The sequence below is a fragment of the Vanacampus margaritifer genome, chromosome 20, assembly GCF_051991255.1.
Source record: "Vanacampus margaritifer isolate UIUO_Vmar chromosome 20, RoL_Vmar_1.0, whole genome shotgun sequence".
In the NCBI taxonomy this organism is placed as follows: Eukaryota; Metazoa; Chordata; class Actinopteri; order Syngnathiformes; family Syngnathidae; genus Vanacampus; species Vanacampus margaritifer.
The window spans coordinates 12,795,795-12,821,429 of record NC_135451.1 but is presented as its reverse complement, the minus strand read 5'-3'; the positions used below and the strand labels follow the sequence as shown (position 1 = coordinate 12,821,429).

At 38.4% G+C, this 25,635-nt stretch overlaps 2 protein-coding genes across 3 annotated transcripts in view; both read left to right on the top strand.

The window, feature by feature from the left end:
- Positions 1 to 9,197, top strand: part of ube3c (ubiquitin protein ligase E3C) — a 28,800-nt gene extending 19,603 nt beyond the window's left edge. The window contains exons 20-24 of the mRNA XM_077554838.1: positions 604 to 816; positions 4,286 to 4,474; positions 4,561 to 4,627; positions 5,254 to 5,384; positions 7,538 to 9,197. Coding sequence (XP_077410964.1) covers positions 604 to 816; positions 4,286 to 4,474; positions 4,561 to 4,627; positions 5,254 to 5,384; positions 7,538 to 7,708 — 771 coding nt within the window. The 3' untranslated portion in view covers positions 7,709 to 9,197. The remainder of the gene's footprint in view (positions 1 to 603; positions 817 to 4,285; positions 4,475 to 4,560; positions 4,628 to 5,253; positions 5,385 to 7,537) is intronic.
- A 1,575-nt stretch (positions 9,198 to 10,772) lies between these two features.
- dnajb6b (DnaJ heat shock protein family (Hsp40) member B6b) lies at positions 10,773 to 25,435 on the top strand. 2 transcript variants are annotated; one of them, XM_077554858.1, is made up of 10 exons: positions 10,773 to 11,177; positions 14,721 to 14,810; positions 16,361 to 16,470; positions 16,565 to 16,633; positions 16,836 to 16,940; positions 18,110 to 18,220; positions 18,294 to 18,456; positions 19,239 to 19,309; positions 24,649 to 24,807; positions 25,071 to 25,435. In XM_077554858.1, exons 2-10 carry the CDS (start codon positions 14,746 to 14,748, stop codon positions 25,187 to 25,189), a joined length of 972 nt encoding a protein of 323 aa, XP_077410984.1. In that variant the 5' UTR covers positions 10,773 to 11,177; positions 14,721 to 14,745; the 3' UTR covers positions 25,190 to 25,435. The 2 variants fall into 2 exon arrangements, with proteins under 2 accessions (XP_077410984.1, XP_077410986.1); XM_077554860.1 differs by lacking the exon at positions 25,071 to 25,435 and adding an exon at positions 19,976 to 20,078 and having other exon boundaries at positions 10,783 to 11,177.
- Positions 25,436 to 25,635: the final 200 nt, after the last annotated feature.

Below are 25,635 nucleotides of genomic sequence, written 5' to 3'. Positions count from 1 at the left end.
TATGGAAATCCTCTAGATTTATAATCCATTTAGCTGATGCGGTCAGGGTTTTTAGCGCTATCATTTATAAAGAGCCGCATATTTTAGCGCCTCCAATGGGCTCCTTATTTTCCGGACTATTCCAGTACATTAGCTTTGGGGTTTTAATGAGTCACCTGCCCGCCGCCGCTGCTTAATAGCGTCTCAGGTCAAGGTGAGAATTGGCATTTATAAAAGTTTGAGGCGGAAGCCGAGCGCGCTTTAGATGGATTGTGTTTTGCTCTCAGTCACGCTGTTGCGCGAGCAGATTTACGATCTTATAACTGGAAAAAGTCGATGAGATTTGATGTATTGCACCATTTGTTTTAATACGCCCGAAAGTTTTTTTCTTTTTGCTAGTTTGAACCATCCGGCAGTCATAATGCACCTCACTAAGAAGTTTTTTTTCTCAGGATGTGCTCTTAAAATCCCTGTAAAATGAAAAAAAGTGTATTTTAAATAGTGGTGTCAGGCGATTATATTTTTTAATCGTATGACTTCAAGAGTTAACTCACGATTAATCGCAAATTTATAACAATAAATAATATATAAAGTAAGTAAAAATCATGTGTTTTGGTTCCCCAGGCTCTGTACGAGAACATGCTGGTGGAGTTGCCCTTTGCCAGTTTCTTCCTGTCCAAGCTGCTGGGCACCAGCGCCGACGTGGACATCCACCACCTGGCCTCCCTGGACCCAGAGATGTATCGGAACCTTCTCTTCCTCAAGAGCTACGAAGACGACGTGGAGGAGCTGGGTCTCAACTTCACGGTGGTCAACAACGACCTGGGAGAGGCTCAGGTGACACATTTCCTTGATTTAAATATGACATGTTTTTGCACACACTGTCCATATTTGGACCCCACATGGATTTTTTTGGAAACAATGCCAATTCAGAATTTTCTAAGGGTGTCTTCGGTATGTGTCAGTTACTACTTTCCTATTTCCTTGATTTAAATGTGACATGTTTTTGGACACACTGTCCATATTTGGACCCCACATGGATTTTTTTGAGACAATACCAATTCTGATTTTCCTAAGGGTGTCTTCGGTATGTGTCAGTTACTACTTTCCTATTTCCTTGATTTAAATGTGACATGTTTTTGGACACACTGTCCATATTTGGACCCCACATGGATTTTTTTGAGACAATACCAATTCTAATTTTTCTAAGGGTGTCTTCGGTATGTGTCAGTTGCTACTTTCCTATTTCCTTGATTTAAATATGACATGTTTTTGGACACACTGTCCATATTTGGACCCCACATGGATTTTTTTTTGACACAATGCCAATTCTGATTTTCCTAAGGGTGTCTTCGGTATGTGTCAGTTACTACTTTCCTATCAGGTGGGGCTTTGGTGCCATCTTGTGGGCATTACAGAGAGTGAGTTGGTGAATTTTTCAGCAAATAGCCACGGTTAGGTTCCACCAAGGTTATTTTAGTTAACGAAATCTAACGATAAAACAAAAATTAAAAAAACAAATTTTTTAACTAAATAAAATAAAAACAAAAATTAATTGAAACTACATTTTATGTTTACAAAACGAACTAAAATTATAATTATAGCAAAAATGTCCTTTGTTTTAGTCTTTGGTAATTAATTTAATACATGAGCCTTTGGGGATGATTTAAAATGTGATTTTAAGTATATTTATTTCGATATTAACCGCAACAAAGACTTTTAATAGTCTGTCACACAGAAGTGATGTCATCTAGCAGCAGCCAATAGAAAAGCACCTTCAGATGATATCGCTCCTAGGTGACAATTTTCCTTTTTAAACTTTTTTTTTATTCAACTCAGCCGAAATGCAATGCTAGGTAACAATTTTTTATTTTTTCATTTTACCATGGTGTTTATTAAATATTACGCCACAAGCAATGCACGTTTAAAAAACAAACAACTGAAAACTAATACTGAAACTAATGAAAACTAAGCATTTTTTTTTTAAATAAAACTAACAGAACCACCCTGAAATCTAATCAAAACTAACTTAAACGGAAATTCCCAAACTATAATAACCCTGGGTTCCACAAAACGAAAAATGCAAGCAGGTGAGTTTGTGAATAACGGACCGCAAATGCGCAAGGGTCCCCTGTACCGCTATTACGCAATCACATTTCGAAGCTGTTAAAAAGACATTTTCCGCGCGGTGTACCACTTTTTCAGCATCGGTGGCGAGAACACACACAGACATCCTGTTGACTGTCCCCCCCGTGCCCCCCCCCCCCACCTTGCACCACCTTCTCTCAAGATGATCTCAGCACGCCTGACAGAAGCAACCGGCCGGCATCTCTCAGGCACGTCTCGCCCCGAGAGCTGTTTACTCAGGGCCTTAACGCGTCTTATTAGCTCTCGTCAAACAGCGCCTGAAAATGGCCGAGTCGCAATGCGGCCTCGGCAAACAACGATAGCGGGGAAAACAATTTGCGGAAGATTAGGCACACACCCGGGAGCAGCCTGCCCTCCGTTTGCCCCCCCCCCCCCCCCGACGAGATAGCAAACGGCCAGATAAGAGCCGTAATTCTCGTACATTAGCACATAATCGCACTCTCCGTCGTGCAGAGGGCCCAAAAATATGAGCCAACAACTTTCATTCCAGTACAATCTGACTCAACACTCCTGTGAAGTTTATCACAATCCGGTTTTTGTTCCACCACGTCAGAGTGGCCCTGATTCAACTCTGGTGTAATGTCTGGCTGCTGAGTAAATAACCTGCCCAAAGAGTCTCGGCCACAAGAGAAATACGAAAATGTCATTCTAGAGCTTTAATCCTCCTTTACAAAAAGCTTATAAGCTTTTATATGTACACTTAAGGTTGGAATTATTCATACAGGAGTGACTTTTAGCTAGAAATTTCGTGTAAGGAAGGGGGGGCATGAAATATTTTCTCAAATCAACCTTTCCCAAACCACACACCTCCTTTGCACTCTTTATTTTGTGGGGGAAAAAAATATTTGGGGGGATGGGTGGATAACGCCATCACATTTTTTAATCGACTGAGTCATTTTTCCAAAGTAGCTTTTTCAAACTTTTAAAGCAATGCAACAGCCTCAACATCACTTTTGGTGGACACCCTCTACACCAAAAAAAAAAAAAAAGTTTAGGGGATTTTAGTTATTTTAAATCGGATGTGTTTTTTTTTTTTTTTTTCCATAATTATTTTTTAAATAAACATTAACATTTTTCAGCATTATACAGAGATAATGATATTCAAACATCCGGAAATTTATCCTGCTAAATATCACAATCTGCATCGGCCTAATTTTTTTTTTTAAATAAATTCATATCGGTTAGGCCCCAACTTATTGTAGATTTCTGGATTGTGAGCAAATTTTTCAAATCTCACCGCAGCCCCTTCAACATCCCACAGTGTTGTCCCCCCCCCCCTCTTAGCCTGGCTCATACCCTAAAAAATTTTTTTTTTTAATTGTTGCCCCCCATTACATTTTTAATCTTGCACACCCTGTGCGATTTGTTCAATGAATAAAATCAAATGCTTTGACACTTTAAAGTGTCCTAATTGCTTGTTTTTTCGTGAAATAAAAGCAGGATGATCTTTAAAACTACTTTGGCTACTTTCTTGTTTCCATCTAACTGAACCTATTCAATAAATAAAAACAAACATCACGTACTTCTTAATTTAGGGTGCAAATAATTTGGGCCGCCTCACAAATTTCTCTATGTGTTTAATTGGTGCGTTTAAACCTGCGCTTATTCCAATCGCCGTCAAAAGTGACAAACGTGATGTGCTATTTCGCAGCAAAAGACTCTTGTAAAGCGCGTCGGCGGCTGTCGGGCCGTTCTTGTCCTCCCGCAGACATTATGATGTCATCATAAAACCCGCCTTTATGAACCGCGATGAGCACATTTTATCAAGCGCTAACTGCTCTAAAGCTAATGAAAAGAGAGCTCAGGGCCAAATTGTATTGGAGCAGATGTTCATTGGCCGCGCTATATTTAGCCGAGCACTTAACCGCGGGCACGACGAGTGGAGTCGCACCTTTAATCAGAGTGCTGCGGGATAACGTTTTAATTACCTCGCCGTGATTGAGTTCCGTCCACTTCTCACAATCACAGTCAACTCCTGCCTTTTCGCCTTTTGCTATTCATAAATTCACATTTGAAGTGTTTGCCACAAGATGGTGCCCAAGCTTGGCTGATAGGAAAGTAGTAATTGCTCAATGAAGTTTGATGAAGTTCTTTCTTTTCTTTTTTTTGGTGCTATTTATGGGTTTGATTTGTTGCTGACGGAAAAATGTCTGCGCAGGTGGTGGAGCTGAAGCCGGGCGGGAAGGATATTCCCGTCACCACGGCCAACCGCATCGCGTACATCCACCTGGTGGCCGACTACCGGCTCAATAAGCAGATCCGACAGCACTGCTTGGCCTTCAGGCAGGGGCTGGCCAATGTGGTCAACCTGGAGTGGCTGCGCATGTTCGACCAGCAGGAGATCCAGGTGGCGGAAACGTGAAATGATGCCTGGTGTTAATCCTGCCATGCAGCTTGGAGAAATGAAACTTCTTTTTTTTTTTTTTTTAACAGGTGCTGATATCTGGTGCTCATGTGCCAATCTGTCTTGATGACCTGAAAAAGTTCACAAACTACTCAGGTAAGAAGTGGGAAATAATGTCACCTCTTGAAAACTATTTAAAAATAATAATCTTTTTTTTTTTTTTAATAGCAGTAGATCAATTCACTGATCAGGGTTTTTGCTAGTTAAATTCATATATATGTTTTTATTTTATTTTATTTATTTTTTTGCATTTTATTTTTCAAAGGAAGTTGCCCTACATTTATGCAAACAAATCACCGATAGTTAATAAAGGAAAACGTATAGTTTTATAATATGGTTCAAGAAGACGATGGCATGCTGGATGCTGTCCATGGAAACCTTCGCTGTAGCTAATTAATTAAATAAATAAAAATTACAAACGTATTTAAAAATAGTTTTATTTAAATAATCAATTTATTTAAAAAAAAATGACATTCTAACCTCCATAAAAGTAATTTAAAAACATGAAATGAAATATGTATATTTTTAAAATGAGATTAAAATATATTTTTTTCAAGTAAAAAAACATTTTAAAATAAAGATTTAAAAATAGTGTTATTTTAAAAACATGCAGAAAAGTTTTTTCTTACTCGATTTAAATAATTACAAATAATATTTCATGTTCTTGGTATAATTTTCATCAGCGTATGTTGACAGCGCTCCATGTTTTGCATCTCCTTTAGGCGGCTACACGGCCACGCATCCCGTCATCCTGATCTTCTGGGAGGTCGTGGAAGGCTTCACAGACGAGGAGAAGCGTAAGCTGCTCAAGTTCGTCACCAGCTGCTCCAGACCTCCTCTGCTCGGCTTCAAGGTATGACCACATCATTTGCATCTTCTCCTTTCCTTTCTCATTCACCCCAAAAAAAAAAAAAGCTTTTACAGGTAAGTAAAAAGTGCTTCCAGTATGTGAAATGCATACAATGTCTATCACACCAAATTGAAGCGCCATTAAGTGGAAACGTGACTTTGATGTGTTTGTGATGCAAATAAGGAGATGACTTGCACGGATAAGACTGCACTGATAAGTGATTGCGTTTTATCAGCCTGGGTTCACGGCCTTGCTCTGCTCGGTCTGGACAAATATTGGCGTTTTTTTTTTTTTTTTACATTCAGTAGGTGGCTGAACTTTTGAACTTTTTATGTGACATTTCCCGCATTGTTGCTGAATCACAGCAGGATGATTTGTAGTTCAGCGTACAAGGAAAAGAGCATGTTTATAGTAGTGCTGAAGATGGCAACATGGGTTCAAAGGTAGTATGAGTGTGGTCACGTGACATAACTAATTAACTGGTATGTAAAGGAATCACTGTATACAATCACTTTTTTGTGCTTTTTTTTGTGACAAAAACGACATTATTAAAAATGCATACTTTTTTGCTTGTAAAATGAGAGCTCACTGAAATAGAAAGAATCCACATTAATGTACATCATAAACACTGGACGGTCTCTGGGACTAAATAAGTGGCGATGGTCTAATAAAATGTGTTAAGCACTTTACATGACCACATTTCTAATTGAGGCCTTGAGCTAAAAAGGTTTGGAAAGTATCAACGATGTCCATTGGGATTATATCTTTTTATTAGCGTCATTAGCTTTCTAAAACTTTATGGTTGTCCTGCGGTAGCACGTAGGACCCAAACTCTTTAAAAATCCCTGCTGTTACCTCCCGTCGCCGCCTCCTTTTTTTTTTTTAATCCATTTGACTTTGGCCAGCACGCGTGGGCGGTCCTCCCTCTCCGGGCGTTAATTTGTGGCCGACGGGGGCGGCCCCCCTGACCCGACCCCCCGGCTGGAGCCAGGTCCGCCTTAATTAGCTGTCGTGAAAGGAGCCCGGGATTCATTAGCGCAGATATAGGTGCTGTCAGGCACAGCCATTTAAAAAAGATGATGGAAACTGCACTCCCCCCCCCCCCCTGTCCTCGGGAAGGATCGCCGCCGTAACGACGCGTTCTCAATAAGCAACGATAGTTTAATACGGTAATTGTCTGAAAAATGGGGTCGTCGCGGCTGAGCCCCCGAAGAGCCATTTAATCGGGATGATAGGATATTTGCTGACTTGAAATAGCGGCGAGGAAATCGGAGCTGCTCGTGATGGAAAGGCTCAATGTCACAGTCGGGAGATGAGGTGGCGGGAGGGTGGGGGCTGAATAGACGAAAGGAAATGAGTATTCCCTTCTAGGTCAAAGTGCGTCCTGCTTCCAAAATGTATCCTTCCACTGTGCAATTAATCGAAATTCAATTACAATTTTAATTCTTACTCTCTACAATTACAAAATCAGCATAATTGTAAAAAAAAAAAAAAAAAAAAAGATTATTAATACTATTTTTTGAGTTGTTTAAATTTATACATTTGCACAATTTTAAAATTTTAAAATAACTAATCTAATAAATTTAGTTTCATCCAAAAGGAACTTGCATAATTCTAGTATATCAAATAATTTTACTTGTCCTAATATTTTTTTAATGTTTTTTTACGTTTAAACATTTTCTTGTTTTGTACCCCAAAATAATCCGAAAAGAACTTACATAGTTATAGTGCTTCTATATATTTTTTTATTGGTCTTAATATTTTTTTAATGCTTAAACATTTTCTTGTTTTGTACCAAAAAATAAATAATTGTGATTTCAATTATTGCCAAAATAACCGTGATTATTATTTTTCGCATGATCAATCAGCCCTAGTACAGTGTTATTAACCTGCGTATAACGAGGATAGGGCTGAACGATTTTGAATTTCGCACCCTCCACACGCTCCGCCGCAATTATAAATAGTTGGGTTTTTTTGGTCTAAAAAAATTCTTGTATGTACACCTCTGCAGAGGAGCTAATATGCACACTCTGAGAACGCCACTGCCACCTACTGTAGCAGATGTGATATTACACTTTATTCTAGTAATACAAAGTCTTAGCATCTAGCAGTCTTTTAAGTGTTCGCTGTAAAATCCCCCCCGCCCCCCCCCACAGGAGCTGTACCCGGCCTTCTGCGTCCACAACGGCGGCACCGACCTGGACCGGCTGCCCACGGCCAGCACCTGCATGAACCTGCTCAAGCTGCCCGAGTTCTACAGTCAGCACCAGATGAGGAACAAGCTGCTCTACGCCGTCGAGTCATCGTCCGGCTTTGAGCTGAGCTGAGGCTACGGCGTGCACTGAATTTCCTTATTTTTTGTGTGTACGAATGTGTGCGTGCGTGTGTGCTGATCGCCAGGAGACGACCGGCTTCGCATTAAGAGGGCATAGCCGTTATTTTAGTTTTTGTTTTGTTTTTGTTTTGTTTTGGTTTTTTGCTTTCACTTCATTTAGTTAGCTCGTCAGGAAACAAAAACAATAGATGGCCATTTTCCACTGCAAGACACCAACAGTTGATGCTTTTGTGCTAGCGTTACAAGGTCTTATAATTAACATTTAAGTTTTTTATTTAATTTCATTTGATTTTTTTAAGGAAAAACAGGGTAGGAAACTAGGCCATAAATCTAAAGCAATCAAATCTTGAAACAGTCATGAAACAAGGAACTGGATTTAAATTGTGATAATTGTCCACCAGATGGCGCTACTTTCCCCCCATTCAAAGCATGCAGCAAAATGCATGAAAAAATCTTCACATATTAGCCATTAGTCTGATATCTTCATTTAAAAAAAAAAAATGCTAACACATAATTGGAAACTCATATATAACTTTGTGGTTGTTTGGCTTTCGACAGAAAAGAGATGCCGTTTATACTGTACACTTGTTTTTGGACAGTTCATCCATATCTGGCAGTATAATCATTCAATTGGTGAAAAGTTTGACAAAAAAATTGTTCGTTGAAGTCGTTACTATAAGTACAATATTTCAGAGTGCTATTTTTTCCTCATTCCTTTCATTTCAGTGAGGAAAAGATGTGATTTCAGTTTGGTCGCAGAATGATCAAAGCATCATTGTATACCGTTATTTTGGCCTCTGGAGCGCATTGCACAACCAAGTCTTTTAAAAAATATATATTTATTTTGCACTCACTCACTCAAACGCGCACACATACAAACATGGTCTTCTAGGCGGGGAAGCGAACCCACGCCAACTCTTTTCAAATGTGCCCATGAGCAAGCTTTTGTGAATTTAGCCGAATTGTGTCGTCGTAATGCGGCTAATTTACTCGCGTTTTTCGCAGGTTCCTGTAGTGGAAAACTGGCCGGTGAGCCCCCAAAACCCAAGGCGAGTAGTGCCGAGCATTAGAAAAGCCACATTAGCGCTTTGTTGTGTATGTATATCTCTTTGTTTTTCCACCAAAGATGATGTGGCATCGTATATATATTAAAAAGGCAATACAAGAATAGAGGGACTGTGAAGTGTGCGCCACTACAACATTCATTTTATTATTTCTTGAACGATTCCTAGCGTGGCATAGTCGTGGCAAAAAAAAAAAAAAAAACACGTGCAAGGTTTGTGTTGAGGCGGATTAATTCAACAGGATGTTTTTGTGAATATGTACATGTTCTCTTGTATGATTCATTATTCAGTATTTGTACAGGTTTCCTTCCTGTGTGTGTGTGAGAGAGAGTGAGAGATTGTATCATGTGGTTGCAATTGTTCTGTGTAGCAACAACAGAGTGAATGGAAATGAATAAATCCACATGTCTTTTTTCAGATTTTTGTCTTGTCGCTTTTCATTTCAAGTAATAATGGCGGAATAAAACCAAGGAAGGGAGAGAAAAAAAGAAGATTCGTTCTGGCTCTTTATGGCCTCTGACATATAATTAAAGAAACATCCAGTTAAGAAACACTGAGCAGAACTATTCTGGCCTTGAGATGCATTACCGGGCCAGGCGCAAATTAAGCTTGTGTGCGTTTGTCATAAATCCACTCGAAGCCATCCATCGCGTTTTTGGACCCACGCCATCTCCTTCTCCTCCTCTCCTCTCAGCAACTTCTCATATCTCAGGAGCCCCCAAACCTTCACTGTGTGCAACTCAAAGTAGTAATTGGGTCTTAAAAAAGACGACTTGTCATTGAAATGAGGGATTCATCTCAATTACCCCGAGATTTATTCCGGTCTATTACCTGGTGATGGATTATAACTGACAAAGTTAATGCGGGATGCTGTGAATCATCTTCGGCATCTAATACACTTTAGCCTGCCGGTGAAAGCATTTTAAGGGCAAATTAAAGCCTTTAGTCTTTGTTTGTCTTCAAGCGAAACTTCACAGCGTCCTTTATTATTTTTTTTAATCCACGTCTAGAAGTGTTTCATCCTTCTCGCCTTTCCAGGAGGACAACCTCATCAAAGTAGCCTAAAAGAAGGGTGAAAAGTGATTGATTTATTTTGTAATTTCGAACAATGTATGTCACAGATGTGCTCTTAAGACACCAGGAACCTGTTTTATTCTTCCTTTCCCCCCAAAACTAAATGACAGCACAAATCACAAGAAACCCAACAAGGGAGGTTCTTTTATTGTGTTGTGTTGTCCTCTAGCGGCCAGAGTGTGCAAGTACAGTACAGAAAAAAAAATACAACAAATGCATTTTATGTGCATTAGTTTTGTAATACTGTACATTGAAATGTTATTGCAATACTTGATATTTTTTTCGTGAGGGGGCCACATTTTTAATGGTGATAACTTACGTATGATTTTTTCCCACCCTTCTTGTAGTGATTGGGGTCTAATTAGCTACTGACCGCCTATAAGATCCACTGTAATTCAAGGCAATTTGTCATTTTCAACGAGCTCCTGCCGGCTTTAACGGCAAGGACGACCTTCGTTTCACATCGGAAATCAATGTGTCATTTCAAATATTCTTTATAAATTCCCCCGTTAAAGAAAATCATTGTCAATTACTTTTTTTTATTTTTATCTGAAGCCTTTGCCGACCTTGTGACTTATGGGAGACATATAGATAATTGAGTTATTCTTAGTGCTTGTATACAAATATTGGGGTTTCTGCAGTGCTCAAATATGAAATTAAACAATCATATAAATCTATATTTGCCTATTTCTGAAAATGTGTATGTGACAACTGCTAGTGCTACAAAAAAAAAAAAATATTGTGTATTTCCCTCGGTGCTCCACAGGTGGGGCAGGTAACCCTTCGATCCCCTGGTGATGCAGGGAAAGAGAACCCATGTGGTGCTTTTATTTATCTCTTTGTTTTAAACTTAACATTGACTAATTGCCAGTTTATTTACGACGCTGGGACGTTAAAGGCGGTCTTATTGCGTCCTCGTGTCGTGCGTCATCGTAGATGTCCAAAAAGCTCAGTCAATGCTGAAAGGCTTGCTGCCTTCGCGAACACCTCGTAATAGACGCACGTGTTCTTCATAGAGGTGGCATCGAAGCGAACAGAAATAAAATAAAGTATAATAAAACCCCGGATTTGTTAGATATCTAAAGTTGACACCTTTTAACAAATGTTGAATGTGTACGATAAAGAGAAGCCACCTTCGCTGTGGGTTACCGGCTAATCTCCGACGGTTAGTGAACGCAACGGCAGCAGCACGTTTCCAGTAGGTCGGCAGTGGAGCAGCAGCAGTCTCGCGGTGCCATCCACTGCTGCTCGCCGTCAAAAAGAAAGAGTCAAAGCGGCTACAAGAGCTTCGTCAGGTCGGGCCAGCTTCCATCAACGAACCGGGTGAGTGGACGTTTAACGAGAACCGCTGTTGTTTGTGTATTCATGGCGTCTCTTTGCCTAATTTAAATCTTGTATATTTAGGGACGATAAAGGCTAGCTTGAAACACTGCAAAAAATAACGGGGGAAGTTGAGTTTTAGCCAATTATACAATTTTAAAACGAAATGTTTTAACACAAAGCGGAATATTAAAACATGTGTTGAGTTACTTCAATGTGTTGACCTCCTAACAAGACTTGAATTACAATGTCACTATTTTTCGTGACGTTTCCACCTTTCACGTGATTGAATAAATTATAATCTAATAATCTGCCGTGGTGCCTTAATACACGATTAAAGTGTGCGTTTGGCTCCGTAAAACATTTCTAGATGCTAATTTTAATCTGATAAAGTCGTAATTTTCCACTCCAGCTGTAAACACTAACTAACCGCACGTGTGACATGATGGGGGGGGGGGGTGTTGTGACGTCATCGTCCACAAACTTTTGCACTTTTGCTCAAAACATACAAAATGAATTACATGATGTGTAGAGGGAAGGGGGGGTGATTTGGAAAACGAATTCTATTTTCAGATAAAAAGTCGCGATTTTGTGGGAATTTGGAAAAAAAAAAAGTTTAAAAAGTCGTCATAAAGTGTCCCCCCTGTCCAAATGATAGTGAATAGAAAATGTTATTCAAAATTTGAAAAAATCGTAAAAATATCTATATAATTTTTTAGTAGCATTATAGTACATTACCGCAAACAAGTATTAACAAAAATATAATTTAAAAAAGCTTTATATTTTTGAAAATTTCTAATTACTTTGTTGTCTGTGTGGCCCAATGCCCCTTAGTTAGTACTTATGATCATTTCTCTTTAAACTAATAATGCGTGTTTCGAAATAAAAAAAGGCTTTTGCTCACTAATATTGAATGCAATATTGTGAGTCATTAAAGTGGAAGGCTAGATAAGATTGCCGCTAACAACCAGGCGTAGTTCACCACCAACGGCCATTTTGTCTCCAGACCTTTCAACCGCCTCTCTTGATGGTCACGTGACCTTCACAATGAAGCCATTCTGCTTTTATCCTGCCGGCTTTCATGCGAGCGTATGCATTTAGTGCGCGTCCATGTGTGGCACAACGACACCGATGCTAGTTTTATACCATTTCCCAGCACAATCCCAGCAAATGACATCACATGCCGCAAGCTTCACGCCATTGATTGACCCACCACATCTTTAGTCCCCGGAGTCCGCTTGGGGCTATGCTAGCTGTTTATGACCGTTTTAATCCTGGCAAAATACATTTTTGTTTTGGTAAAGACTGACTTGTTCTGTATGAGTTTATTGGCATTATGATTGGTGGTGGTGGGGTGGGGGGGTCTATAAAGAGACCTCATAGAGTGTCGAAAGCGTCATTCACGTTCACAAGTCAGCAAGCATGCTTTTTTTTTTTTTTTGCTTCATACACTTTGTTCTCTTACTATTGGCTGCTGTTCAACATGCCAGTTAGCACATAACCCACCTTACACTAGCACTGCCAAAATCCCCCCCCCCCCCCCCATGCTCATAGCGTAAACCGCAAAGGCCACTGATATAAATAGCCGGCAAAACGGAGCCTGACAAACGTCGCGGTGTAAACAGTCGGACCTTGTGTATCTTTTCACCATGACGACGGCGTGTGTGTGTGGGTTTTTTTTACCGTCATCGAAATGGGCGTGGAGGAAGACGGCGGGTTGTTGCGCTATTTCCGTAAGGTCAACAACGCATGAGTATCGTTTGACATGTTTGCTCAACAGATGTCTTGTTTACAGTTTGTCGGGGGAGGAAACGCATCTTTCCTGCTCTTAATGTTGGGAGCAGAGAAAGATTAAAATGAGGCTTTTGGCCAAAATACTCAGCAGAGCTGTTATGGTTTTTCTTTTTCTGTCCTGCATGTTGACAGAAAACTGTCAACATGCTGCCCCCGAGTGCCTCCCACTCCCTCGAGTCCACGAGCAGAAGCTAGTTAGTTGTTACATCACACTGATGCAGGCATTTAGCTGCTATAGTACATTTATATTAGATGTTAATATTTTCTAAAATTCCTGCTGGTATTTTTGTATGTTGCATAGGCCACATAATGCATTTTTTTTTTCATAGTGACTCAACACAAATGGCTCAATTGACATCTTTGTCCTTTTTATATTATTGCGTAGTTTGACAAGCAAATAGTGTATTTGTATGTATTTTTGTCCGGTTTAACCCATTAAAGCCTGAAACATGAGAGACAATTCTGATTCTTTGTAAGAGTCTTTATTGGTTCTAAAATAAATAAATGGATAAATACATAAAATCTGACTTTTGATTTGTCATATTTGATATATCTGGTCACAATGCTTCAAATTTGTACATGAATAACTTTCAAGAATATAAAGACGTATCAAACATATTAGTATTTCCAAAACATTTCCCACTATTAAATCATTCACTGCCATTGACGGCTATAAACGTCAAAAATTAATTTGAACTATTTCTATTAGTTTAATAACATTATTTTCCCCACTTTTGTTAACAAGAGTATGAAAACCTAGAATTTTTTTTATTGTACATTTAGAACAGATATGAAATTTGTGATTAATCGCGAGTTAACAAGTGAAGTCATGCGATTAATTACAATTAAAAACTTTAATCGCCCGGCGCCCCGAATTTTTTATCTTTTCTTTTTTTAATTCATTCACTGCCATTGACAGCTATAAACGTCAAACTTTTAACTATTTGTATTAGTTTAATTCCCCCCCACTTTTGTTAACAAGAGTATGAAAACCTAGAATTTTTTTATTGTACATTTAGAACCGATAAAAAAATTGTGATTAATTGTGAGTTAACTAGTGAAGTCATGCGATTAATTACAATTAAAAAAAATTAATCGCCTCTTGCCCCTAATTTTTATTAATCTTTAAAAAAAAAGAAAATAATTTATGGCAGTGAATGAGTTAAAAGGTATAAGTGTCTCTCCTTTCTCAATTTGGGGCGATCTTGCAAGCTTGCTGAAAAAGCCATCAGCTGGGTGATACTGCCCCCTAATGGATTATCCGTGCAATGCATGTGTTAGATGATATACGTCAGGGTTTTAATAGAGGAAAAAATATTATACTCATGAAATATAGGGCTCAAAATGTGTTGTAGTTAATACGATATTGGCTTTGTAGGGTTATCTATGAGCAATTTAGTAAACCAAGTTACCATTAAATACAGTAACTTGTTTTAGTTTATGGCACTTCACTTGGTTTGAACAAAATAAATAACAATCCAAGGATGTTATGATAACAAGAATTATCTAGATTCAGCAGACATGGGCCCTTCTAGTGTGTGTGTGTGTCTGAGACCTGTTCTGACTTGTTCGTAAGCTCAGCACGCTTCATTCTTGGTGACGTTCGGCCGACGTGATTTATTTTTGACAGCCTCGGGGGCCACGCTCGCTTTTTTGCTTTTCGCACTTTTTGCGCCGTCCATTTTTTTTTTATCAGTGAAAGCTTATTGCTTCTGGTTTGAACGCGGTTGACCCTCTTGTCTCTTCGCACAGGAGCCTCTCGTTGTCCAAGTGAGCCATGGTGGAGTACTACCAGGTGCTGGGAGTACACAAAAATGCAACGCAAGCCGACATAAAAAAAGCGTAAGTGTTGCGCTCTATAATGATGACAGCTCTCCGGAGAGGAAATACTTTCCTCGTTAGTCGACCGCATCAGAGGAAGTTGACTTTCTTCTGCTTATTGTGTGTGAAAATGTTTCCTTGAAAAGAAATGGTTGCGTTCCTACAGCAGCACAGTGTGACTCAAATTTGTCTGAATGTGTCACAGTCTAGTGTTTCCCCATTTATTGATTTAGTACATTTGCTTCTACACTAATATCTTCTACACACCTCAAGGGTTTGTTATATTGTTGTTTGCGTTCAGATAACCTGTCATCATTTGTCACTGTAATCTGTCGCAATGACACCCCCCCCCCCCCGCAAGTGTCAATATGAAAATGCATTAACATTCTTTACCACTGATTCATATTGAAACTTGTGAGGCGAGTCTCTTTGCATTATTTCTCTTCTCTGGTGAAAAACTCTTTTTAAAAGATCCTTATACCTACATATTTATTTATGCGGGTGTTTTACACGAGTTGAGCTGGACACTTGAGTTATATTGTGTAAATCTCAGTTTTATTTATTTATTGTGGTTTATATCAGTGCTATTTTAATTTCTAGTTTGAATAGTGATTTTTTTTTTAACTCATTCACTGCCATTGACGCCTCAAAAATTTATTTGAACTATTTCTATTAGTTTAAAAAATTTCCCCACTTTTGTTATCAAGAGTATGAAAACCTAGATTTTTTTTTATATTATTAAATATTATTATTATTATATTATTAAAAATTAAGGCCATCAGGCGATTACAATTTTTTATTGTAATTAATCGCATGACTTCAATAGTTAACTCATGATTAATCACAAATTTTATATCTGTTCTAAATGTACAATATTTTTTTTCTAGGTTTTCATACTCTTATTAACAAAAGTGGAAAACATGTTAAACTAATAGAAATAGTTTAAAATAAATTTTTGACGTCTATAGCCGTCAATAGCAGGGAATGAGTTGATATTGATTATTATTTTCTATAAATGCTAGCTGATCTGGATACCTCCATTTTATAGTTTTTTTAAAAAATTTTTTAATTTGCATTATTTCTTTCCTATTTTGTTTATCATAGTGTTTTTAATATGTGAAGCACTTTGGGCAGTGTTACTATATTTAAACTATATACTTACCGTGAAAAAATATCGGTCTCTTGAACAATACTTTCTTGACAACACTAAACACTCTCCTGTGCTTCGCCTGTGCTTCAGTGCCATCTTGTGGCATCTTAAGGGCATTGCAAAAAAAAAAAAAAAAAAAAAGCACAAAAAGAATCCGTGATGTCCAAACTGACTTTGTTGCTCAAGTTCGGGAAGTTGTTGGCTGTGGTGTAAAGAAAATTGTTTGGTCATTTGTTATTTTGCTAAGTATGTTTTATCATGAGTCGACCACCCAAAAAGTCTTAAGAATCCATGTCCGAAAAACACCGAAGGTCTGCCATTTTGGTTTAAAGTGGCCTTTTTAGGGCTTAAAAAAATGACCATGTCCTATTCCCCCCTTCCTTTTCTCAGCTTTAACGTGCATTTTGTTATTGTGTTGTAGGTACAGAAAATCGGCGCTAAAGTGGCATCCGGACAAGAACCCCGAAAACAAGGAGGAGGCCGAGAAGAAGTTCAAAGAACTGGCCGAGGCTTACGAGGTGCTCTCAGATGGTGAGAAGGACGACGTTAAATCAAAGGCAGCAAAACATGCCTGATGGATGTTTCCCCTCAAACGTTTTGCGTCTGTCCCATCATTCCCACGTAGAAAGCAAGAGGAATACTTACGACAAATATGGTAAAGAGGGGCTGTCTGCAGGAGGAGGCAATGGAGGAGGTAAGGAGATGAACACACCGGCATTGTACGTTATTGTTGATTTTTCTATCAATAAAATAGTACTGATGCTCTAATTTTTTTTTTTTCACGTAAACACAAATTTGTTTGAATCAGAACAGTCAAAATTTGAGGCGGGAAAAATCCTGCTCATTATTGCATTTCATTTATTTATTTATTTATTTATTTATTTATTGTCACACAGGAGCCCACAACAATCACTTTGGCAGCTACGGCTTCACATTCCGAAACCCCGAGGACGTCTTCCGGGAATTCTTTGGCGGCAGAGATCCCTTTGCGGATTTTTTCAGTAAGTTGTGCACCTTTGCAAACGGGGGGGGGGGGGGGGGGGGGGGACTGCAAGTAGTGATGGGGGAGGAAAATGAAGCTTCAAAAAGCACATTTTTTTTTGGTTCTCTTGGTTTTAAGATAAAAGCCAGCGCAATAGAAATTGACTACATTTCCAATGCACCTTGAAAACAAAAGTGCCATCTAGAGGAGTAATAAAATATCACAAGTGCTTCATGAAGCTTCATTTTTCCAACAACGGAGTTTGGGTTATCTGGGTACATTTTGAGGTGGAGCAAATAGTAGCCCTGAAGGATTTTGAAAAATAATCTAATTTTTCTGTTTTGCTCTTAGAGGCGGGGTCTGCGCTGAAATAAAGGCAAATAAACTAAATAATAATAATAATATTCTGCCCTAGCAAATTGCAAAAAATCTGACGACCATGAAACACTAAGTTTAAAAAATAATCATGCGAGGGCTTGGCCGTTAATAGTTTGTATCCATTAATTTGACTTTATGGGTTTGGCATCCTTCCGAACTGAACTTTTACGGTGGAGTTTAGGACCTGGGGGACGGCACGCATGCTCTGAGGATGCTGCCAAACATTAAGTATCTCCTCTGATGGAGCGCCATTTAATTTGCCCTTGGTGCCGTTGTTAAATCCCATTAAGAGGCAGAAATCATCCCCGGCCACCGCGGGACAGCCGATGATGTCACAAGCCGCGCGCGCGTTCGACGTGTACGACGGACGGCAGCAGGAAGAGGAGGCCGGCTGGTGGCGAGCCCGCTCTCGTGGAAGGCATGCGGGCTGGACGGCCCAGGCCAGCTCTAAATATGGAGCTGGGCCACAGGATGAATGCGGGGCGTCGACATCATCTGGCTGGAATGCTGTCGAAAATAGCCACGTGGAAAAACACTGTCACGTAAATGTTGACAACGTGTTTCAGTTCAGCTTCTACAAGTTTGTCGTATTCCTTGAAGGGCAACAAAGTTGTTTGCACATATTCTGGAACACTTGAGTTAAAAATGTGAAACGAAAGTAGGGCAGTTTGGTCTCAGTTCTCCTCTGGCGCCCTCTAGAGGGAGCACACAGCTAATGCAGCTGTGAGATTTTCAGAAAAAGCTAGACTTTGAACACAAAAAAGTAAAACTGTGCTTGTAATGTGACTTTGTGTTTTTTGTTTTTTTCAGCCAACGACCCACTCAACAACTTTAGCGGGCACACTCGCCACAGGGGGTCTACCCGAACCCGAACGGGAGGCGGAGGACTCTTCGATTTCGGGGGTTTCTCGTTCGACTCAGGTGCGTACGGGCGATCCCTTCGAATGTTTTGACGCCCCTTTTGGCAAACAACCCCCCCGTCCCCTCTGTGAAGGTTTTAACGCATTCGGCGACATGGGCAGCAGCGGGTTCAACTCCTTCTCCTCGTCGTTTGGCGGCGGCGGTGGCGGAGGAGGAGGCGGAGGAGCGATGGGGAACTTCAAATCGGTGTCTACTTCTACAAAGTTCATCAACGGCAGAAAAATTACTACCAAGCGGTATGTATTGCACTGGCTTGATAGATATATATATATTTTTTTAATTTCAAGGCTGGATTTGAATTGGAGGTCTAAGTGGCCAATTCCGACTTAATGCCGAATATTTAATATCAAGTATAAATTGCCACTTTGATATTTAAAAAAAAAAAAAAAAATTATGCTAGAGCATACAGAAAGCTTTGATACAGCTACTGACATGAAGCGGTCGCTTAAAGCAACGGTAGTTATTACAAAAACGGCCAGCAGGTGGCAGCAGAGTATAAGAGATCAGCCAGGGCCACGTTGCAACTTTTTTTTCTTTTTGCCAGTGTTTTCAACAGGTTTGTGAATAATAATGAAACGTAACTATATTGTAATGCTAATTGCGGCAAAACGGAAACACATACATACAAACATACTTTTTTTTTCCTTTAATAAACAAATAGTTAAAAAAAAAAAACTTTTATATTGCATTAAATTTATTTTTAACCACACACTGATAATTAAATAAATACAAAAAAAATAAGTAGGCCTAACTTAGTTTTGTGGATGGAACAGATAAATTGCATTTACTTTTATTACCACAATCTGAGTGGCCCTTTGATTAATATTAAAAAATAAATGAATGCAATAATAATTAAAAGCTATTCTGGAAAAAGTGGGAAAATTCCAAAAATATTTAAAAAAAAAAAAAAGTATCCAAGGGTCGACTGAAATGTTTGAATACAAATGGAAAATAATCAAATGTGCTGACGGCTGTTACATGTCAAAACAAGTAATGAATGGCGTGTGCTTGTGGACAGGACGGTGGAGAACGGGCAGGAGCGCGTGGAGGTGGAGGAGGACGGCCAGCTCAAGTCGCTAACGGTTAACGGTGAGGAGCAGCTGCTAAGACTGAATGACAAGTAAAAATGCCCTTTGGCAGACAAACACCCAAAAAGCACCGCCTGCGTCTGCCGCGGCAGCCTCTCGGAGGAAGTAGCCTCTCTTTTTTTTCTAGCTGCGTATTTATTTCCATTTCCTTCAGAGTCGCATGTCAAGTGCTTTAACACATTAAGTCAGGGTCGAGCAACCTGTGGTGGGGATTTCACTTTTCGAAACATATGAAACCTCACAGTCCCTGTTGAGGCGGGAGAAAAAAAAGCCCCACAAATGGTTCCTCAGCCCTTTCTTAAGTCTTCTAACTCCACCTTGCTAACCTGTTAGCCGACGTCATGTTTGAATAACATTTTTTTTGTCATGAAAAGCACAGCGCATGATCGGACTCCGCTCTCGCCATTTTGTACTAGTTTTTGAACGCCATTGATTAACACCATGAGGAGAATGTTCAATAAAAGTTGACTTGTGGTTGTGTTGGATGGTTGTTGCAAGTTGCACTGTGTGTTTTCTTACTCGTCACACTTTTGACACATTGCCTGAAACCTGTTTGGCACCCAAAAACGCCGTCGCCGAGGAGATTTGACTTGACTCATTGTTTGCTTCTCATGCTCGTCATCATGTTTGTGCGTGTGTAACCTAATAACTCATTTGTTCATCTCAGTACAGGCGACTCACCTTCACCGCTTAGACTGCCTGCGCTTTCTATCCCACCCAACAGCCACTTTATTAGGCACACGACATGAAGAAATTCTGCCTTTTATAAGGTACTTTTTTCATTTCCATCCTTTTATATAAAAAAAGGACAATCTTTCAAAACGACTGTGCAGAAAACAAATCATTTAAGATTTGGTTACTGGTTTGGTCGGTAACGTAAGAAAATGGACACACAAAAAATGTAATTATTTTTTCCCCCCAAATCTCTGACTAAAGAATCATTCAAATAACAAAATTCCCAAGGGTTGGTAAGTTAAACAAGATTTCTTAACGATTAATTTCTCATCAAAATAGTTGTTGATTAATTGTTGCACCTTAATACTGTTTTCAAGTAACATTGTTGAAGTAAAACTACAAATGAAAACTACTCGCCCTTAGCATTTCAATAACTGGCATACTAGTTAATACAAATAAGTCTAGTTAAAGCCACCCATTGAACACACCAACTTAAGTAAATATATTCAATGTTTTAAGTAACATTAACATTTTTAGACTCTAAAAACGGTCAAAACCAAAAATAGCTTAGAACTGTTTTGAATGTGTTTTGCAGCGCGGCACTGACACCTTGTGGCGGTTTCTAGGTATTGCTGGGTTTATTACCATACAATACAGTACTTCATCTGCTCGGTAAAGCATAGCCAAACCTGAATATTGTTACCTTTTGTAAAAGGCACCTTTTTTAATTACCTCGCCCCCCGCCAACAAAAGTTGATTTAAAAAAAAAAAAAAAAAAAAGGTTCCTTCTCAAATGCAAGTTTCCCCCGAATGTTCCGCTGCCAGGGTACCTTTTTCACAGGAGTTATAAACGGTGCACTTGTTTGGGAAACGCCCTCAAAAACATGTGGCATATTGACACACAAGGAGCACCAGTGATGAAGATGACGGGTAGGTCAAGCTCGGCTCAGGTGTGTCACATACTTGGCATGCCTTCCGTACACGCATAATACAGGTTGGTACTCGTGCAAGCGGTCGTCAATATTAGCCACGCATGCGCACTAAGCGATGCTGCAGCCCTGCGCCACACAACCACGCCCATGTTGAGATCGCAAGACGAGTGATAGTCATGTGATCAACTACGTCACTGATAAGCCAACCACATGAAATATGAATGGATTATTCACACTCGTTGACACAGGTTAGACACAATTTTACAGGTTTTACAGTTATTACTATTTATTGTTAGTACTATTTTTAAACTACTTTTGCAGTTTTTTTTTTTTTTTACTTCTCTCCATCCGTTATCTGAACCAGTTACACAAATTTACAGTTTAGTTTCACACTTAAACGCTATTTTTTTTTTTTTAGTTTACTATCTTCAGTTGTACACGTTTTATACAATTTTGTTACACTACAACGTTTGGAAACATTTCGTTTTGTTTTATATTTCACGCGACGTCACACAATTGTTACATTACAATTACATTTTTCCCTCTATCTTTCGCATTTTAATCTTTGACTCAAAGTTGCGATCACATTTTTAACCATTATGTAAAATTATGCATTCCTAGTGAGTATAAAACGTTCAGAAGGTTAAATTTATTGTAATTTGAGAAAAGAAGCAACGCACGGAAAAGAACATTTATCAGAAACCGGAAGTGAGTTTTTGTTTCGTATAATTTGTCTCGCAATATCCCATGTGGCCACTTGGTGTCACTGTTTGTCCACAAATGAAGACAGACTGTGACGTAACAGGTAGTTATTTGGCTTTTTCCTTGTTAAATCCAAAACGCGAATTTCCTTAAACGATTAGTTTGGACCAAAATACGCATCTGACTGTTTAGAACATCACAAAATGTATCCGGTATATTACTTGTTTTCATAAATTATATAATATTGAATTCTTAAATAGTGGATTTTTTTTTCCATGTTGCCAAGTGTTTTAAATCGTTTCCATAGAGCTAGTACTAGTCTATAATGACAACCCCTTTGAAGACAATAGCGACAAATGAGAAGCACTCAGCCAGTGTTTTGCTTTTCAAACGTGATTGGCTGGACAGAAAAAAAAAGAGAAAAAAAGGCAAAAAAAAAAAAATCAAAATGAAACTGTTTGCTCCCACAGGTAAGAAATACAATATGACCAACAAAGAGCTGTCTCAGTTGTCGGAGAGCATCTGGCCTCGTCCCCCCCCTTGCTTCCTTTCCGCCTCCTTAATTACACGACACAATGGACGAGATTGGCCTGTAATCTGGCGCTGTCATTCGTCTTCCCGGTGCTGCCACTAATTCAATATAAATGGAAATGACCTGCAGGGAACAATAAGCAAATTCCATTTTATTTACATGACTAATCACAGTCAAGTCGACCACATGAAATATGAATGGTAAAAGTAAAAGTGTGCGTTGCTATCCATCTTTATCCAACTAGCTAGTTTGCAAGCTAGCTATAGCTGCATGGTGCTGGTGTTTTATGATCATCTCGGTTTTAATGGCTTTACTGCCATCTTGTGGCAGTGGCGTAGCAACATTCCCCAGGGGCCCCAAGTAAGAAGGGATTGGATGCCCCGGCGGCCATTTGTAGTATACATAGTACGTCATTTTAATTAAAATTGCGCATCTGCATCTTCAAGAAAAATCACCATTTGTTGTGCTTCATTCAAGTGATTTGTTTTGTTTGAGTTTGTTTAACTTTGGTGAGCCAGAAAAACAGGAAAATAAAATTACTAATCGCATGGTCGTTAAAAAAAAAAAAAACCTTACTATACATGATCGTTTAAAAAAAAAAAAAAAAGCTTTGCTGTAAATGGCTGTTTTAAATTACTGGTGCTAAACCTCTTTAAAAAAACAAACAAAAAAAAAAAAAACATTTACCCCCCCCAAAAAAAATCAGCCTTACTATACATGGTCATTAAAAAAAAAAAAAGAAAAGAAAAATAATGCCTTATACATTGTGATAAAAAAACAAAACACACACCTTGTACACGGTTGTTTTAAAAAAAAAAAAAAAAAGGCCTTTTGACATGGTCATCTTTTTAAATATGCCTTACTATAAATAGTCGTTTAAAAAAAACGCCTTTACTATACATGGTCGTTTTTTTTTGTTTTTTTTTAAGCCTAACCTATATACATGGTCGTTAAAAAAAAAAAAGGCCTTACAATACATGGTCATCTTTTTTTAAAATGCCTTACTATACATAATCGTTAAAAAAAAACCTTACTATACATGGTCATTGTTTTTTTGTTTAGTTTTTAAAAAGCCTAACCTTATATACATGGTCGTTAAAGCCTTATACATGGTTGTTAAAAAAATAAAAAGGCCTTGCGATACATGGTCATCTTTTTTAAAAATGCCTTACTATACATAATCGTAAAAAAAAAAAAAATTACTATACATGGTCGTAAAAAAAAAAAAAAAAAGATGCCTTACTGGTCAGCTTTTTAAATATGCCTTACTATAAATAGTCGTTTAAAAAAACGCCTTTACTATACATGTTTTTTTTTTTTTTTTTAAAGCCTAACCTATATACATGGTCGTTAAAAAAAGCCTTATACATGGTTGTTAAAATTTTTTTTAAAAAAGGCCTTGCGATACATGGTCATCTTTTTTAAAAATGCCTTACTATACATAATCGTAAAAAAAAAAAAAATACTATACATGGTCGTAAAAAAAAAAAAAAAGATGCCTTACTATAAATAGTTGTTTAAAAAAACGCCTTTAATATACATGGTCGTTTTTTTTTTTTTAAAGCCTAACCTATATACATGGTCGTTAAAAAAAGCCTTATACATGGTTGTTAAAAAAAAGGCCTTGCGATACATGGTCATCTTTTTTAAAAATGCCTTACTATACATAATCGTAAAAAAAAAATAAAATTACTATACATGGTCGTAAAAAAAAAAAAAAAAGATGCCTTACTGGCCATCTTTTTAAATATGCCTTACTATAAATAGTCGTTTAAAAAAACGCCTTTACTATACATGGTCGTTTTTTTTTTTTATAGAGCCTAACCTATATACATGGTTGTTAAAAAAAGCCTTATACATGGTTGTAAAAAAAAAAAAAAAAAAGGCCTTACAATACATGGTCATCTTTTTTTAAAATGCCTTACTATACATAATCGTTAAAAAAAAAAACCTTACTATACATCATCGTAAAAAAAATAAATAAATTACTATACATGGTCGTAAAAAAAAAAAAAAAAGATGCCTTACAGGCCATCTTTTTAAATATGCCTTACTATAAATAGTCGTTTAAAAAAAACGCCTTTACTATACATGGTCTTTTTTTTTTTAGAGCCTAACCTATATACATGGTTGTTAAAAAAAGCCTTATACATGGTTGTAAAAAAAAAAAAAAAAAAAAGGCCTTACAATACATGGTCATCTTTTTTTAAAATGCCTTACTATACATAATCGTTAAAAAAAACCTTACTATACATGGTCATTGTTTTTTTGTTTAGTTTTTAAAAAGCCTAACCTTATATACATGGTCGTTATTTTTTCTCTTAAAAGCCTAACCTATATACTGTACATGGTCGTAAAAAAAAAAAACTCCTCCTCCTCCGGGCATCTATACATTATGTCCAGGTTTTTACTATTAGTGGACATGGATAGATTAAATGTTCAGACTGAATAAACAAATTACCACAAGATGACAAAAAGTTGTTGTTGTTGTTGAGACAGACGTCACAGCAGACGATGACGAGCATCGCCGCCGCAGACACAATCTCCTCCCCGTCGCGGGCTCGCACCACCAGCGCTTTCTGAGGAGCTCGGCCCAGAACCCAGCTCTGGACGATGACGACGATGAGGAGGAGGAAGGAGAGTACGGCCTCAGCAGAGGTGACGGTTCACATGGCGGGAGGCGGGAGGCGGTCGCTGCTCTTGATTGACGGGTGGAAACGCTGTCAGCAGTGGCGTCCAAAAGGGGCGGGGCCAAGGGGGCGGGGACCCCGGATGGGGGACAAATTCTGCTCAATGTAAAGAGTTTTATATGTTATTTTTTAAATTTTGAATTATCTGAATTTATGTTATTATGATTATTATTTTTTAAATAATCAAATATATAATATGATGTTTGTGACTACGGTTTGTTTGTCTTGCAGGTTACACGGACCCCAAGAGGAAGAAACTTTGGCTAAAGGAGTCGAGACGAAGAAGAGCGCCGTCGCCTCGTCTCTTCTTCCCCACATTCGGCGGGTTCGGGTTTGGTCCTTTTTTCTAAACTGAATCTTGTCATCACTGATTGTCATTGTTTGAAAACGTTCACTTGAACTTGACATCATTTCCCATATGGATTGGATTTCCCCACATTTTGCAACACGTGTCCTAAAAGTTTATAAAGACGAACCTCTTCCTGCGTAATTGATTTTTTTTGTTTTTGTTCCTCATAAACATATGGATGCCTTCAAGAAATGTTCATTCTTTTTTATGAACTTATGACGCAATAAATGCGCAAAAATGAATACAACTTGACTTGAATGAGTTTTCACTAAAACATTATGGAAAGTAAGTATAACATCTCGAAAGGGGGGTGATGTGAAATTGTCCTGTTTTATTTATTTGGCCACTTGGTGGCAGTGTAGCACAGACTGCATGGCTTGGTTAGCAACATTTCTTAGAACGATAGTGGTGGTTTCTGATACGCAAAATATGTACACGTGTCACTGA

Excerpts from the sequence above, each read along its gene's own strand:
- dnajb6b (XM_077554858.1), top strand. The coding sequence starts at position 14,746 with ATGGTGGAGTACTACCAGGTGCTGGGAGTACACAAAAATGCAACGCAA. Across the intron at positions 18,457-19,238 it reads AGAAAAATTACTACCAAGCG|GACGGTGGAGAACGGGCAGG; the intron begins GTATGTATTGCA and ends GCTTGTGGACAG. Across the intron at positions 24,808-25,070 it reads AGAGTACGGCCTCAGCAGAG|GTTACACGGACCCCAAGAGG; the intron begins GTGACGGTTCAC and ends TTTGTCTTGCAG.